The sequence below is a fragment of the Trichogramma pretiosum genome, unplaced genomic scaffold (assembly GCF_000599845.2).
Source record: "Trichogramma pretiosum strain Unisexual culture from Peru unplaced genomic scaffold, Tpre_2.0 scaffold17, whole genome shotgun sequence".
Classification (NCBI taxonomy): domain Eukaryota; kingdom Metazoa; phylum Arthropoda; class Insecta; order Hymenoptera; family Trichogrammatidae; genus Trichogramma; species Trichogramma pretiosum.
Window position 1 is genome coordinate 136,072 of NW_019641225.1, and position 18,108 is coordinate 154,179.

General features: G+C 35.7%; 4 protein-coding genes across 4 annotated transcripts; all 4 read left to right on the plus strand.

Moving 5' to 3' along the window:
- The first annotated feature begins 450 nt into the window (after positions 1–450).
- On the plus strand, positions 451–2,609 carry LOC106649040 (ancylostoma secreted protein-like). The gene is made up of 7 exons (XM_023458143.1): positions 451–759; positions 837–1,089; positions 1,170–1,311; positions 1,395–1,773; positions 1,851–2,103; positions 2,178–2,319; positions 2,426–2,609. Exons 1-7 carry the CDS (start codon positions 451–453, stop codon positions 2,607–2,609), a joined length of 1,662 nt encoding a protein of 553 aa, XP_023313911.1.
- A 2,781-nt stretch (positions 2,610–5,390) lies between these two features.
- Positions 5,391–7,431, plus strand: LOC106649042 (venom allergen 5-like). The gene is made up of 6 exons (XM_023458144.1): positions 5,391–5,426; positions 5,501–5,833; positions 5,912–6,167; positions 6,259–6,406; positions 7,141–7,322; positions 7,403–7,431. Exons 1-6 carry the CDS (start codon positions 5,391–5,393, stop codon positions 7,429–7,431), a joined length of 984 nt encoding a protein of 327 aa, XP_023313912.1.
- A 1,548-nt stretch (positions 7,432–8,979) lies between these two features.
- On the plus strand, positions 8,980–13,598 carry LOC106649043 (venom allergen 5-like). Its single transcript, XM_014366311.2, has 8 exons — positions 8,980–9,057; positions 9,128–9,245; positions 10,497–10,579; positions 10,636–10,778; positions 12,607–12,712; positions 12,798–13,053; positions 13,134–13,278; positions 13,360–13,598. The coding sequence occupies exons 1-8, from the start codon at positions 8,980–8,982 to the stop codon at positions 13,541–13,543; spliced, it is 1,113 nt and encodes a 370-aa protein (XP_014221797.2). The 3' UTR covers positions 13,544–13,598.
- A 3,644-nt stretch (positions 13,599–17,242) lies between these two features.
- Positions 17,243–18,108, plus strand: LOC106649044 (venom allergen 5-like). Its single transcript, XM_023458146.1, has 3 exons — positions 17,243–17,377; positions 17,572–17,707; positions 17,777–18,108. The coding sequence occupies exons 1-3, from the start codon at positions 17,243–17,245 to the stop codon at positions 18,106–18,108; spliced, it is 603 nt and encodes a 200-aa protein (XP_023313914.1).

Genomic DNA, 18,108 nt, shown 5'->3' on the forward strand with positions numbered 1-18,108 from the left:
CAAACTGTGCGTGGCAAAAGGTATCGACACTCTAATAACTATGAATAAAAATAATCGTCACCTCATTGAATTATGATTCTAGACAATTTAATTTTTATATCTTAGTCGTGTTAAATCCGATGAATCAAATTAACATAATTAGGTAAGCCACGGATTACGACATCGCCAGTACGCTCGGTTAAAAAGACCGCTTGTAGTATTATTATATTAGCTAATTGATATAGAGAGACTCAAGCGCACTTCTAATTTATTTAGATCATACCGTTATCTAAATTACATTTTTTCCGATCACCGATCATCGCTCCAAAACCAATCGGATGGATGGCATAATTCGTCGAATTGATTCGTATATAAATGCAAGACACCGAGGCTCAATTTGAGTCACGAACAGTTCGTCAGCCAACACTCGAGTAACAATTTTTACAACAAGTGAATAAGTGATAAAAAAAAATGGTGTTCAAGATTCTGACCTGTGCCCTGGCATTCGTGCTGGTCACGAGTGATTCGGCGAGCGCTGAGTGCTGGCATCGATACAGAGGGTCTAAAAATGGGGATACCATGCTGTTGGTTCCACCGGGCACGACCATAAAGTACAAGCCAAATGGTGTCCCAGTGAGCGTTCCTCTGCCAGAGCCGGATCCTCAGGATCAGTTGCCAACTCAGCCGCAGCCAATACCGAAGCCAAGTGTTTCGCACTCGAAGGACGTTTGCAATTTGCCCACTTGTTGGGGAAAACCTAACACCGAGTGCTTGTTCAAGGTTCAATTTTCACTCCTGACTTTCTGGATGATGAAATTTTCCCTCTAATAAATACAGTTACTTATTATCCTTTTTAGGACTTCACTCCATCGGCAAATTGTGGCCAAGTCCTGACCGTTGGCCTGTCCACGGAAGAAAAGAAAGCCATCGTCGACTTGCACAACCGTCTGAGAATGAAGGTGGCTCGTGGAGAGGAGCTCAGAGGTGCACCCGGGCCACAGCCCGCCGCCACCAACATGCAGATGCTCGAGTGGGACGAGGAGCTGGCTCAGACCGCCCAAAAGTGGGCCAGTCAGTGCATCTTCCAACACGACAAGTGCAGAGATCTCCGTAAGTACATATTATATCGGCATGTCTCGGGCTTTATCAACCTAAAATGTTATACTTTATTTTTTTGTTTAAATTTTCAGCACGTTACGAAGTTGGCCAGAATCTCGCTGCCAGAAGCACCAGTTACAGGCCAGGTTTCGAACAATTCACCACTGATATGCTCGTAAACATGTGGTACGACGAAGTACGATATTACAACAGAAACAGTGTTCACCGCTTCGAGTAAGCTTTTCATCTTTGTACCATATCGATGCATCCTTAAAATCTATCTGGATCTCTAATGAACAATTAATTGTCTATTGTAGCGGTCTGGCCGGTGCGGGTGGTGAGCAAACCGGACATTACACGCAGCTCGTCTGGGCAAAGACCAATCGCATCGGCTGCGGCGCCATAAGGAACTACCAAGGTGGTGACTACACATTCACCCTGGCCTGCAACTATGGACCATCTGGTAATTTCATGAACCAACCGGTGTATAATACCCAGCTGCAAACTCAGCCTCAGATGCAGATCCAGCCACGGTCGAATCCTCAGCCCCAGGGGCAGATCCAGCCACGTCCGAAATCTCAGCCTGAGCTGACGATTCAGCCGCAACCAGTAACAAAGCCAAGTATTTCGCACTCGAAGGACGTTTGCAATTTGCCCACTTGTAGGGGAAAACCTAACACCGAGTGCTTGTTCAAGGTTCAATTTTCACTCCTGACTTTCTGGATGATGAAATTTTCCCTCTAATAAATACAATTACTTATTATCCTTTTTAGGACTTCACTCCATCGGCAAATTGTGGCCAAGTCCTGACAGTTGGCCTGTCCACGGAAGAAAAGAAAGCCATCGTCGACTTGCACAACGAATTGAGAATGAAGGTGGCTCGCGGACAGGAGCTCAGAGGCGCACCCGGACCACAGCCCCCCGCGACCGACATGCAGACGCTCGAGTGGGACGAGGAGCTAGCTCAGACCGCCCAAAAGTGGGCCAGTCAGTGCATCTTCCAACACGACCAGTGCCGACATCTCCGTGAGCTTATTATCCTGTCTCGAATTTTGTTGACCGAAAAATTTTTTACTTAATTTTTCTGTTTAAATTTTCAGCCCGTTTCCAAGTTGGCCAGAATCTCGCTTGGAGAGGCAACACATCCAAGCAAGGGTTCTCGCAAATCACCGCTGAAATTCTCGTAAAAGACTGGTACGACGAAGTACAATATTACAACAGAAACAGTGTTCACCGCTTCAAGTAAGTTTTTCATCTTTATGACAGATCGATGCATTCATAAAAATTTACTTTTCATAAACTCTAAATCTAAAATTATTTCTCATCAACAATTAATTGCCTATTGTAGCTCTCTGTATGGTGCTGGTGGTGAGCAAACTGGACATTACACGCAGCTCGTCTGGGCAAAGACCAATCGCATCGGCTGCGGCGCCATTAGGAACTACCAAGGTGGCTACTACAAATTCACCCTGGCCTGCAACTATGGACCATCTGGTAATTTCATGAACCAACCGGTGTACAGGACCCAATAAATCGTCGTGCCAGCGAGTACATTTTCGACAAAGCGTTAATTAAGTATTTTCGGTGTCTTACTTATGTTAACCCTTAATTCTAAGTTACTTTTAACTGTAATTTTTTGTACCAAAAATAAATTATTCAATATTTTAAACTTATGTACAACTCATTAAGCTTCTACTATGTAAGTTTACTACCATTTTACATAAAAAGTATGGTGGTGCATACAACAAAACTCGTAGTTGTTGCTCAAACACCAACCAAAAATATTTTTGGGGGCAACTTAAATTTTTGGTTACAGTAACAAAATGCTAAATTTTGTTTCAGCAACTAAAAATATTATATGGCAAAAATTGTATGCAATAATGTATCGCTATTGCTGTAAAAAAGTGACTACTTGTTACTATAATCATTTTCCATGCTTGATTAAGAACTACATATTATAATCGCTGTTTTCGACCAAAATGGGGCTTTACGGCAGGTCTCAAAATTTTCTGCTTCCAAGAGAAGTTTATGAAATCCGATTTGCATATTGCTGAAAATGGCAAATATATCTCAGTAATCAAGCAAATGTGTGGTCAAGAGGGGTCTACGCGTTTTCGCCCCCACGTCAACTCGAACGACAACTCGACACGAGACAATTCGCCCCCGGACAACTCGAATACGCGACATCTCGACTCGTCCAAAAAACAAAAATTAAGTAGATGTAAAAAAAATTTATAGTAATAGAATGTGTAAAAAAAGAGTAGCAACATAGTACAATATTAACTGAAACACGACATAAATATAATATAACTCAATCAATTTTTGCTCAGTAGTGGTACTCAATATACGACGTATAATATAATTGTCATATGTAAAATGTTAAATACCGATACACACGTAATACCGATCGCAAACAAAAATTAAATTTTTTCGAAGTCGAGATGTCGCCCGGTCGAGCTGTTAAGGGCGAGTAGTCGCACCGAGCGATCAAAGGTCGACTTGACGCGGAGGAGATGTGGCGCGCTTCCGGTCAAGAGACCAATAAAATTCTGTAGTATCTTTACTTATGATTAAACGCGTTATGCAGTGAAGCGCATGCAGTTTTATTCGTTTACACAGATTTAGGGAAAATAAAATATGCCTGAAATAATTACTTTTTAATAATTAGTTTCAAATAATTTGCTCCTTGAATCGAAATATTGAAATTCCGCGCAGTTTCAGTTATCGAAAACAATCACCGCTCATTCGTTCTGACGTTTCGCTCAGATTTACGACCATATTTTATATACAGAACAATTTTTCCATTTTTTTTTAAATTACCTATGTTTTCAAACGGCCCATGGGAAAGAAAAAAAACTCCCTCCACAAATCCAACATGTTCTTTTATGTTGAATTTTACTTTAATTGTTATCGTTATAAATAAGGCTTGGAAAAACAAATTGACGCCTTCCACCATTAAAGGGTGTTTTATGAGAGCTCAAAAAGTTCCAACTTCTAATTGAAATATCTCCAGATTTACCTTAATTATCGACAAAAGTAAACATACCATAATAACTAGCATTGTTTCATTCTTATGAAAAATTTCTTTGCTTAAATTTAGTGCATGGCAGCCTCTGTAAGGTGACAGTAACGGCGTGGCTCGACGTATAGATTCGTGATACAAAGTCCCAGAGTACGTGTAATTAGTGGCCGATTCCAATGAACACCTGCCACTGGGGGCTTGTTTTCGCAGCGTAGGCCTGCAGTATAGTATTTTTCATAACCAGTGGCCCGAAACCAGGGGGTGTAAAAAGAATTGTTTCATCTACGAAGTGCTGCGTCGCCTTATGTACCTGCTGCCTTTATGTATAGTATAGTATACACAGTATGTACAACGATTCGACTTTCTGACAATTCTGCAATAGCGAGAAAACGCAAATACAGCGAAGTAGAAGGATTCGTCGATGCTCTTCAACGACTGATCTTTACTTCGCTGTATTAAAGTTTTTTGCTATTGCTGTTCAGTCGATAGTGGAGTACGAGTAGGGCAGTGTGTTCAATCCCTATTGAGAAGGGGGAATTATTTTTAATAAATTTTTTGAAACCTTATGTTCCTTCCACACTGATACAGAAGCAAGAGGACTATGCCCAAAAATAAGGTAGTCTAACCGACTTTTGAAGACAAGTTGACTATTTATTTTCCTTTAGCACATACATATTAAATGCAACCAGTTAAGAGTTCAAGGAGTTTTAACGACCCCGTTGACTACTTTATTTTTATACACCACAAAAGTAAACCAATTAGCATGAGTATAATTTTTTATAAAAGATATTACGCGTTGTTTCAATTTTTGTAATAAAATCATTTAATTTACATGAAAAACCATGGTTTATGCCCTAATGTTTATATATGTGACTTATGCGTGTATGTGCTAAGTCATGAGACTACCGATATATTAGCAATAATTCCTAATTTTTTCTCGAATGCAAAAAACGAATCGCAAACTGTAGTTATCGAAATTCAAGTAGTGTCACTTACATTAATAATGAATACTAGTAATCGTCACCTCAATGTGCTATGATTCTAGACAATTAAATTTTCATATCTTAGTCTGATGAAGCGAATTAATATATTTAGGTTGGCCGTTGACTTCGCTATCGTCTATACACTTGTACCAGCTGTCATATTAGCTAATTGATAAAAAGAGACTCAAGCGCACTTCTAATTTATTTAAATCATACCGTTATCTAAATTAAATTTTTTCCGATCATCGATCATCACTCCAAAACCAATCGAATGGATGGCATAATTCGCTTATACGATTCGCATATAAATGCAAGACACCGAGGCTCAATTTGAGTCACGAACAGTTCGTCAGCCAACACTCGAGTAACAATTTTTTTACAACAAGTGAATAAGTGATAAAAAAAAATGTTGTTCAAGATTCTGACTTGTGCCCTGGCACTCGTGCTCGTTATAAGCGATTCGGCGAGCGCCGTGTGCTACCTACAAGACATTGAGGATCCAACTGGGTCAACTTATCGCATGATTCCGTCGTACATGACCCTACGGCAATTGGCGGATGCTCAACCCCGTCCACAGACCGAGTCACCACCGAAGCCGACCGGTCCTATACTGCGGCCCCTGCAAGTGTTACACAAGGATGTGATGAAAGATACGGAGAGTATACGATACGTTTGCAGTCCACGAAAGAAATATGATGTTATGGAAGTAATACGGTGCGAAGGACATACTCACACCGAGTGCTTGTTCGAAGTAAGTTTTCTTTTTCAATTTTTCTCGAATCAAAAGCATTTCATCCTCTACAAACGAGAGTCGTTGATTATTTTTTAGGACTTTACTCCAGCGCCGGATTGCGGCCGCGTAATAACCATTGGCCTGAACAGTACAGAAAAGAAAGGCATCGTCGACTTGCACAACGAGTTGAGAATGAAGGTGGCTCGTGGAGAGGAGCTCAGAGGTGCACCCGGACCACAGCCCGCCGCCATCGATATGGAGATAATGGAGTGGGACGACGAGCTAGCTCAGACCGCCCAAAAGTGGGCCAGTCAGTGCCGAATAGGAGTACACGACGAATGCCGATCATTACGTAAGTATATCAGCGTGTCTCGTGCTTCGTCGATCTATTCATTTGTATAATGATCGCAATCGTCGTATCATTTGTCTTTTTGAATATTTAGCAAAGTTTGGTGAGTTCGCCGGCCAGAATATAGCTGGCCACCGATGTAAGCTTGAAGAGCGCCCCGCGGAGGCATACCCGGTAGAATTGGCAAGAATATGGTACGAAGAAGTCAGATATTACAATGGAAGCAACGTTCATAGACACACGTAAGTTTTTCTTTTTTTTATATCATATATATATTTCGATATTAAAAAATATATCATTGTTGCTGCTACCTGCTCGGGAAAGCTAGCTTTATATTTTTCTTTGGTTTTTTAAAATGTTCTTCCGTGTTTTCAATGTTTTTTGTGTTCTTTTGTTTCTTCATCATTAATATATTAAATATATTAAATTAAATGAATCAAATAGACAAATAAATTTTAGAAATTGAACAAATAATTAGTTTAATAAAAAAATGCCTTCAATGATAATTTTTGGGAGAAAACTTGATTAACCATGAAGAGGAAACTATGCTAAAGTAAACCTCTACCTCCTGGGTAATATGGAAAAGTTTGGACATTTTTTGTGTTGAAATCATGCAAAAACGAAAAAAATCATGTCAAAATTACTCTCGGATCTCACTTTTTGCTTTCAGTATTACTTCATAATGCACATCTTGAGACTTCAAATAATATTTTGTTCGTAATTATTAACTTTATAATAACAAAACTATAAAAATTTTGTTCCATTCATTTTTTAAACTTACTTTTAAGGAATTATATAATTTGTTCCGTTTTTTTGGATATTGGTATTTTTAAAATTATTATATTTACACATTTATCCGTTGAGAGAGACGAGGTGGTAGCAACCGGAGCAGGGAGGGGGGTTCAAGTTTTAGCCCCCTAAAGGAATATCTCTTTTGTTATGTAGACAAGTATAAATAATTTATTGTAAATTACAGGACAGACGTTAGTGAAGATCATAAGGCCATCGGACATTATACACAGTTCGTCTGGGCACAGAGTAATCGCATCGGTTGCGGCTGGATTTATTATTACCAAGATGATTTGTACCAATCAAACCTGGTCTGTAACTACGGGCCAGGTGGTAATATTATGGGTTACCCCGTATACAAGACCGCGAGTACGAGACCCAGTATATCAATAAATCGCCAAAGGGGAAAATTTTGACCAAAGGATTATGAATTTTCCAAATTATTCCAGGGCCCTGCCAGCCCGATAATGGCACTTAATTCTAGGATTAACATAGTAGGATGTGTGTATATATATTCAACTTAAATTTCCATAAGAGCGTAAATAAATTACTTGATTTTTTAAACCTACACATTTCTTTGGAGTTACTTTTACTCAATTTCGCAATTCCTTCATATATAATTCACCTCGCGATTTTTCTGTTTCAATAGAAATTACTGAAATTGGATTCACATATTGTTTGAACATATTTATTTTATCATCGAGTTTAACATCGAGTTGCTTAACGATACTATTTTAGAAAAGATGTTCAAATTTCGAAACTTTAATACCGTATCTCCATGCCGCCATGTACAAGCGGAAGTATATGATAGGCGTCAAAGTGACCCCTACCTACCTCTGACACTAGCCGATTACTATATATTCTAATAGTACTGAGTAATCGTATATAATACTATTATTGAAAAATTTTTCGGAGCAAACTAGTATATTGAGAATTGGTAGCCAAAATTGATGAACCATCGTAGTGTTAGATTTTTTTTTCATTTTTTCGAAAATTTTTCTAAAAATCTTTTCAGAAGATCGCTTCATAAAACTTGAATATTCTTCAAGGTAAAAGAATAACTGATTGATATTTGGTCAGATGCAGACGAAGATTATACTCTAAATCCGGTAGGCTCTTGTGAAGTTAAAAACGTTATAACATTCACTTTTTATAAATCATCAGTGATGATTTTAATCGTATTCCAATACTAAAAATTATTGCCCAATTTTAAGTTTAAATCACATGAACGAGGCTATTGCATTACATGAAAAGTTAGATGAAACAATATTCTTAGGTTATCAGTGTCAAGATGTAAAACCTCATCTGACGTTTCTATCGACAAGCAAGCGCACTTAGATAGATAATAAATATTTTGCTTGCCTATAGAATTATAAAACAAAAATATGAAATAGAGACATTTTGACCGTCTATACAGAGAAACTTTGAACACATCAAAGTAAAGAAAAAAAAGCTCGAGTTTGCGGTTTATGCAGCTATACATATTTTCTAAATAAAGATTTTATTCTGACAAAGAACACTCGCTGTACAATTTCATTTCATTTTTATTGTTTGGAACAGGTAGTGAAAATTATTAATCGTGGAAGCTATAAGTGACACTATTGTCGATACTACAGGTTTTGAATCTCTAACATATTATGTTTATACGTTTATTGCGAATTAAAATTTTTTAGAAAATTTCAGGAAATGGATCTTAATTAAAATTTTTAGGAAATTAAAATTATCAGAAAATGGATCCTATGGAAGCTGCGGTAGAAGAAGTTGACGCTGAATTTTATCAAGGGAATAAAATACTTTATCAATTATGCTTTATTTGGCCGTATACCAGACGATCATTTCAATATTGTGGACGGATCATATACATTGTCAATTTTTCGTACACAATTTACGTTACGGTAGTATAAGCTTTTAATTGATAAAAATTTTATTCGAACGAAAAAGCCTTTTCATGTTCAAAAATCGCTGTCGACAGTTTTTAACTACGTATGGAAAAGCTTTCGTAACACCTATTAATTGGGAATTGGCCATGCAGAATGTATTCGAATTGGCCTTTATTTCCGTGATATTTCTCATGTACATTCAATTTATTCTTATGGATAAAGAGGTATTGTTTTGGTTATATTATCATGGATAACGCGAGATTACATTTTATTTTCATGAATGTTTTTATTGAGATCAAAGATTTGCTAGAAAAAGCAGTTTTATATCAAAACAGTATAACCAATCCTGAAGAAAGAGAACTTTTATACACAATGAGTAGAGCTCATTCTCCAATAATTTCAGCAATAAAAGGTACTTTTCAAAACAATTTAAACCCACAAGTAAACTACATGACAAAATTGATACAATCATAATAACTCAAGAATAAGTTGAGGAGTATGTAAGAATTTAGCTATCATTTTGAGATTTGTTAAAAATTTGTATTACATCTAGAACCCCATAAGATAATCGTAATTACTTTTTAACAAATTCTATTGGGCCCTATTAAATTAATATAAACAATTTGACGATTAGTCACCTGAAAATTTTCAGATTTCATACGGTATCTTTTTTACTACTTATTGTGAAGAGTAAAGTTCTTATTTTTGATTTTTAGTTTTCGTATTCGGTTCTTTTTGGAGTTTTTGGATGCTCCCTGCATTGATCCCATCTATCCTAAATGTTGTTTTATCTGGAGATCATAACTACACAAAAAAATTGTGTACCACTGCAGAGCTGACATTTCTTGATCCTGACAAATATTTTTATTTTTGGTTTATGTATACATTTATTGTTTTGACAATGGCTGCAATAGTTGGATCTTCATTGTGCATAGCTTCGACATGCTTTATCTCAGTTAATCTTAAAAGATTTAGTTTACTGACGTAAGTATAGCAGTCATGCACACCAAGAAAAAATTATAAAAAAAAAATTTTGCCAGAGAGATATTTTTAGTGCATTTAAAATTTTTAAAACGTGTTTAGAATAAAAGCTAACCGATGAATGTATTAGCTGTCCAAAACCATTAGTCGTTTCGAACATTTTTACATTACATGACAGTTTATAATTTAATATAACTTTTACTTTTATTCTTAGTTATTTTTATAAATTTTTAAATTTTGTTAGTTTTTAGTCGTATTTTAATTAATCCTTGATAGCTCCAATAATTTTTACGAAATAGTAATGATTACGAAAATCCAAAACACGGATAGTCTTTATCGGGAAAATTTCAAGCTTGTGATACAAATAATAAAAATATAAAGCATTGGAAAATTTTTTTTGACAGATCTCTTTTTAGTTTGCTACCACTACCAGATTTTGTTACCAGTTTGAACAGTTTGTAAAATTACTTTAGTTTCAGATTTTCTAAACTCAACAAGCTCGTTCAGAACGAACAGTTCGTTTTTGATGAGCCCTTAGGTGAATATATTCACAACGAAATTGTTTACCTACACTGCCAGCATAAGGAAACAATTGAGTTACGTGACTAATATAACGATTATTGTTTTTAAAATTGAGCAAGTTAACTAGAATAAACTAATTCGAAAAAATTCAGATTTACAGAAAAACTGGATGAAATTGGACGCAAAGTTTTGATTATTTTATCTGCTTACATATTATTAGGATTAAGTTCTACTGGTTGTATGGTAATATTTTCGAAATTATGACAAGATTTTGCCTTTACGATTATGTTTATTTCCAGATTTTGTATGCCAAGAAAATTAATAATTTATTTTTACTCATTGAAATGGTAGTGTCATTTGAGTGCGTATTATTTTTTGCTTTTCTCTTCGGTCATTTTGGTCAAATTTTAAGCGATGCCAGTACTGAAGTTTTTTACGAGTGGTAAGAATAATAATTATTGTAATTTCATAGTTAATGTTTGAAAAAGAGAAGAATTATTGATGACAGAAAAGATTTCAAAGTTATTTCAGTGGATGGTACAATTTTCCTTTGAAAACACGACCATATATTTTATTAATAATGCAGCGAGCATCATATCCATTCGAGTTAGCAGCAGGTCCATTAGCAATTTTAAAACTTAATTATGAAAATTTCACAGCAGTGAGTATAAAAAAGTTTCCTATCTACGTTAAATTAATTGATAAACCAGTTATTGTTCAGTCAATTTGCAGATAGTTCACACTGCAGTTTCGTACATGACTGTAATGGCTTCACTTATATAATTTCGACAACGAAAAGTTTCTATTGACCAATGTCGATTTTTTGCCATTTAATATTTTTACATTAAAAATTTAATTCGTCAATGAATAACTTACAATTATAAATCTCAAAAATTCTATGCTAACCAAGCGTTTAAATATACTTATAATAATATTTTATAAAGTTTCCTAAATTATTCGGAGTTTTTATTATTTTTTACATTTAATAATTATTAATAATAATCATTAATATTTCTAAACTTAATTTACGACAATTTTACTTTTATTTTCAATTTTTAATAAATGATGAATCTTTACCAAATCTTGTGAATAATAATGAGGAAATAAACTATTCAGCTAGACTTTAAGGTCAGTAGAATGGTTACAAAAATAAAAGAGGTAAAAAGTTAGCGTTATTGTGGATTGGATTATAACATATTAAAAATAATCATAAAAAAAGTACGTCGTTCTTTTATTTTGAACGTAAGTTCCAAAAATCATTCGTCATTGAAGCAATCGAAGAGATTATTATTGTGTATTTTAAAGTAAATTTAAAATATCTTTATACTAAATTAATACTTACAAAATGGGTGCTACATCAAAAACTCAATTTTTAGCTCTTCAAAAATCACCCTCATGGTAGAAGCTAATATCCATAACATTGTGGAGAAAAATTTATATAAACTTATAAGCTTTACTCGTGGCCAGTCACGTTACAGTGTCAAAAAAGGATATTTTCGATAAATTTTCTGGATTCACTCCGTCTTATCTAACTGTCAGAAAAGTATTGAGTTATAATCTTGAAAATAAAAAGCTGACAATATGCAGATCGATGCGACTCATTTCGGCATCGCTCGGGCACATGAAATTTAGATAACGAAGACAATCGAAAATATGGTGTGTTCGATTCTCTTTATCAATTAGCTAACGTGATAACCATTAAAAACGATTGTTTAGTTACTATTTACTCGAAAATGGCGATTATCAAACAAATATTATAACCGAAGAAAATTTTATAAATTCGAGCGCTAGAATTTTAGAAAGGACAATTTCGATTAAAGAGATTTCGGGTGCAGATATGGATAAAAATTAATCACGTACAAAAGATTTTTATTAAAATGTAACGCAATAATCAAAATAACAAAAAAAATTATAATTGGTATTTGTCACATTTTTATTTACATTTTTTACAGTTGAACTGGAGTCAAATATCAATTGAATATTGTGCATTTACGGGACACAATCGGTTGAATGATGGATTGTAAAAGTTCGTACATCAATTAGTTGGTGAAAATAATTCAACGCCCTATTGTTTCGATTGTATTCTTTATCTTAAAGTAATAAGCTGTGATCCTCATGCGAAGAACAATCGGATCAATGGCAATATTCGACCCATCAATTTGTGTATAAATTCGGGCACTGCAGCTCGATCGAATCATAAACAGCTCGGCAAAGTGAACAAAAATGTTGTTAAAAATTCTGGCCTGTGCTCTGGCACTCGTGCTCGTCAGCGATTTGACGAGTGCCCAATGGAGGTGGGGGCCGGTACAGCCCCAGGTGCAGCGGAAGTGGATCCTAGATCCCAACCGATGCATGGCTTCGAACAGTCCGTTCAGGGTAAGATTTCCATCGACGATTTATTCTTTCTCAGAGTACATTTTTTCTTACAATCGCATTTGTTAAACGATGATTTTCTTTTCAGAACAACTACAGTCCAACGCAGCGTTGCGGTCGCACTGTCTATGATGGCTTGACCGCTGAAGAAAAGACAGCCATCGTCGACGAGCACAACCGTCTGAGAATGAAGGTCGCTCGCGGAGCGGAGCCCAGAGGAGCACCCGGACCACAGCCCAAACCTGTCCGTATGGAAACGCTAGTCTGGGACAATAAATTGGCCGAGGCTGCCCAAAAATTGGCTTACCAGTGCGAAATGAAACACGACAAGTGCAGACACTATCGTAAGTATCAGTGTTTCTCGTTTTGCACCGCGTAAGTCTTACTTAGTTGACCATTTTTCAATCATGTTTGAAATTTTCAGCGGAAGAATCCGTAGGCCAAAATCTGGCTAGTAGAAAGCGTAGTGACCCGCAACAAATCAAAGGCCTTTCAGTAGTCAAAGAAATGGTAAACGGATGGTACGAAGAAGTCAAATATTACAACAGAAACAGTGTTAAAAACTTCAGGTAAGTTTTTTCTTTTTTTTCATATCGATATACTTTAAAATGTGAATGTATCTTTCATAAACAATTAATTGTCTATTGTAGCTCTCTTTACGGTGCGGGTGGTCAGCAAACCGGACATTACACTCAGCTCGTTTGGGCTGAGACCAATCGCGTCGGTTGTGGCGCCATGAAATATTTCCAAGGTGGCTATTACAAAATGTTATTGGTCTGTAACTATGCCCCCGCTGGTAATGTGCAAGGTATGCCCGTCTACAGGACGCTCTAAGACAGCCAACTGACAAACATCTCGTCGACGCCGGAATCAATGATTTCGACAAAAGCCTTCAGTATCCGCTTTTTGATAAAACTTAACTTTAAGTTATTCGTTACTGTTATACTTTTTTTTAATGAATGAAAAATAAATAATTTGATTCTCTAAACTCATACCTAATGGAGATTCTTTCGATGCGAATTCATAAATATACTCGCTTTCGAGTAAGATTAAACACCCAATCGTGGGACACTTATCGGGACAGATACTTCAATTTGGTCATTTTTTATAGTAAAAATTAATTTCATGTATGCATAGAGGTTTCAAGAATGCGACTGAGTATTTTTCAATATTAGTAGTAAGATGGAAAAAGTATAATGTATTTCAAATAATGAAAATTAATTTTTTTTTATTGACGCTCGGTTGAGGCTGTCGATATTTGGAAAACTCCGAAAAGTAAAATCAAAACTGTAAAATAAGATAATGGATTGATAAAAGTACTTAGTAAAAAGAATTAATCTTTTGTGAAAAGTAATAAATACAAGTAGTAAATACTTAACATGCAAAAATGGGTTTTAAAATGAAATACCCACCACCATACTTAAAAATACAAAGTTCAAGTAAAATAAAATCATACTGACACAACTTTTATTCAAATAGTAAGAAAAATCGTACTTGAACGTCTGCAGAAGTTTCTACTTACAATTGACAAAAAAAGTTAGCACTTTTCATTATTTTACTAATGAGATACATGCTATTCTCTGAGGAATTATTTCAAGTATATGACTACAATGAATTAGATACAATCTTATAAGCAATGAATTATTCATAAAATTATCTGACGTAAATTTTGATGCAATTCCGCATATTTTTGATTATGAGAAAAAAACGCTTCAAAGACTTAAAAAATTAATAGTAAATTATTACAAACAAAAAGTATTATCATACTAAACATTATTATTAGACAATTAGGTGATCTAATTATGGAAAATATAAATTGGCTCCAAAAAAAATTTTGGAACTTGATCCAAAACATTTTAAGAGTCAATATATTCTAGAACATATTTCCGGTATTTATATTTACCATTGTAACAAATCTTACATTTTTCATTGAGTTTAAAACTGAATGTCATGGATTGCTATTTGATGTTTAATCAAATTACTTTGATTCTCAAATTTTTGTTCACATTTTTCGCATGTGTAATCTTTCTGACCTTCATGAACGGCCTGTTGGTGTCTGAGCAATTGATGTTTATGCCCAAATTTTTTCTCACACTTGTCGCATGGGTAATCTTTGCGACCTTCGTGTACTGTCTTTTTGTGTCTGAGCAAATGCGATTTTCGTCCAAATTTCTTATCAAATTGGTCACATGCGAAATCTTTACGACCTTCATGGACTATCTTTTGGTGCTTATTCAAATTTTTTTTCTCTCCAAATTTCTGATCACACTTGTCGCATATCAAACCTTTACAACCTTCGTGGACCCTTTTTTGATGGAATAGGAAATAAGACTTTATTCTAAATTTCTCCTCGCACTTATCGCATGCAAAATCTTTACCGCCTTCATGCACTGTATTTCGATGCCTGAGCAAATGATGTTTATGTCCAAATTTCTTTCCGCATTTGTCGCATACGTGATCTTTGCGACCTTCATGGACTGACTTTTCGTGTCTAATCAATTTCGTTTTTTCTGAGAATTTTTTCTCGCACGTGTCACATGCGTAATATTTATGACGTAGGTGAACAATTTTTAGATGTTTCCTCAAATTGCTTTGATTTACGAATTTCTTCTCGCATTTGTCGCATCCATAATTTTTGCGACCTTCGTGGACTGTTTTTAGATGATTCAACAAATCTGCTTTTCTTCCAAATTTCTTATCACATTGGTCACATGCGAAATCTTTGCGACCTTCGTGTACTGACTTTTGGTGGATAAGCAAACTGAATTTTCGTCCAAATTTCTTCTCACACTTGTCGCATGCAAAATCTTTGCGACCCTCGTGGATTATCTTTAGGTGGGTGAGCAAATGGGATTTGTGTCCAAATTTTTTTTCGCACTTGTCACATTCGAATTCTTTGCGACCTAAGTGGACTGTTTTTATGTGCAAGAGCAAATTAGATTTATGTCCGAATTTTAACTCGCACTTGTCGCATGAATAATCTTTGCAACCATCGTGTATTGTTTTTATGCGTGTACGAGCAACCTCGATTTTTTTCTGAATTGCTTCCCACAATGGTCACACGAGTGATCGTTAAAGACCGTCTTAATATTGAAAAGCAAATCTTTGCAACCCTCATGGACTCTCTTAATGTGCATGAGCAAACTATGTTTATTTCCCAATCTCTTGGCGCACTTTTCACATAAGTAATCTTTGAAAACGTCGTGGAATATTTTTTTATGTTTGAGTAAAGTTGATTTATTTTCAAATTTCCTCTCACACTTGTCGCAAGTTAAATTTTTGCGATCTTTGTGTACTAATTTTTCGTGCGTGAACAAACTCGATTTCTTAACAAATTTCTTCTTACACTGATTACATGCAAAATCTGTGCGGCTTTTGTGTTCTGATATTTGGTGTCTACTCAAATGACTTCGGAACTCAAATTTCTTCTCGCACTTATCGCAAGAGTAATCTTTTCGGTCCTTATGAATTGTGTCTCTGAGGGTTATCATGCTCGATTCTAGAGTAAATGCTGCTTGGCAAATATCACTAACGTATTGTTTGTCATCTGAAATAATAATGTCATGTTCGCTTGAATTATTTCCCGAGATAAATTCCTCGGATTTCTTCTCACTTTTATTCATTAGGGTGTCTAAATTAAGCTACGGAACTTTCTATTTTGTGACACAACAATTTTTATAATTAAAATTTATCTTTTGCTAGTATAGCTTATATCGTCGTGTAAGGCGACAAACAAACTAATTTATTTTTACCATAAACAGGATCAGTATTTGAGGGACCATGTCAATATCGTTTATGATGGTTGTTTACACCGATCTATCTGCTAATACTTTGCCCTGATAATATTTGAATTAGTTTAAATTCTATCTTGATGACGACTTCTTCGAGGATTCTTTTTAGCCTTCTAAAACTAAACATACTTCAAAAAACGTACCGTTATGTCGAATCCATAGATCTAGAGCAGTATTTAATGATATATTTGATAAGCTTCTTTCTCAAATTTTCAATTTTGTTTTTAAATTTCAAAAATTCTTTAATTTCGCTGAGATAGAGCTACTGATCCCTAATTTTTCAAACATTATCCCAGAAAAGTTTATTTAATTGGGGGTAAGCTAAGAAATATTAAAAAGAAAATATTAATTTTTGAATGTTATTAAAATGTAAAATCGGAATGCTCAAAATGGACGTGTTATTCTTTTTTTAAATCCGCAGGATTAGCATTTAGAATATAATGAAAAAATTATAATTAAAAAAAAAAAAAACCAAAACAACAAATCAATATCGATCGAGAGCGGTGCTTTTTCGGAAACAATCGGTTAAATGATCGATTGTAAAAGTTCGTTCGTCAATTAGTTGGTGAAAATAATTCAACGCCCTATTGTCTCGATTGTATTCTTTATCTGAAAGTAATAAGCTGTGATCCTTATGTAAACAACAATCGGATCAATAGCAATATTCGACCCATCGATTTGTATATAAATTCGGGCACTGCAGCTCGATCGAATCATAAACAGCTCGGCAAAGTGAACAAAAATGTTGCTAAAACTTCTGGCCTGTGCTCTAGCACTCGTGCTCGTCAGCGATTTGACGAGTGCCCAATGGAGGGGGCGCCAAGTACAGCTCCAAGAATATCATGATGTCTGCATGGCTTCGAACAGTCCGTTCAGGGTAAGATTTCCATAAACGATTTAATCTTCTATGAAATAGATTTTTCTATACCCTTTCTTATGTAGACAATGACCGCTGACTTTTTTTCAGTTTTACAACTCGCCAGTAGCGGCGTGCGGCCAAGTAATAGCCGCCACTCTGTCGAATAAAGAAAAGAGAGCTATCGTCGACTTGCATAACAATTGAGATTGAAGGTCGCCAATGGACAGGAGGCAGGACAGCCCGCCGCCACCAACATGAAGATGCTGAAGTGGGATGACAAGCTGGCTCGGACTGCCCAAAATTTAGCTAACGCTTGCATCTTCCAACACGACAGCTGCCGACACTATCGTAAGTATCAGAGTGTCTCGTTTTACACCACGTAAATCTTACCTCATCGTAACAACTTCAAATTTCTAGCGGATCTCCTCGTTGGCCAGAATATGGGTTGGAAATGGATCAACGGAAAGATCAATAAAGATAAACTGTTAACACTGTTAGGCGGAAAAATCGAAGAATCTATAAACGATTGGTACAACGAAGTCCGGAATTTCAATCCTGCTAACGTCATAAGTTACCAAAAGAATCCGGCAGTTGGTCATTACACGCAGCTCGTTTGGGCCGAGACCAATCGCATTGGTTGCGGTGCCGTGAAGTACTCCCAAGGTGTTAAGCACAACTTAATGCTGGTCTGTAACTACGCACCATCTGGTAATATTGGAGGTATGCCCGTTTACAAAACAAGTAATTGA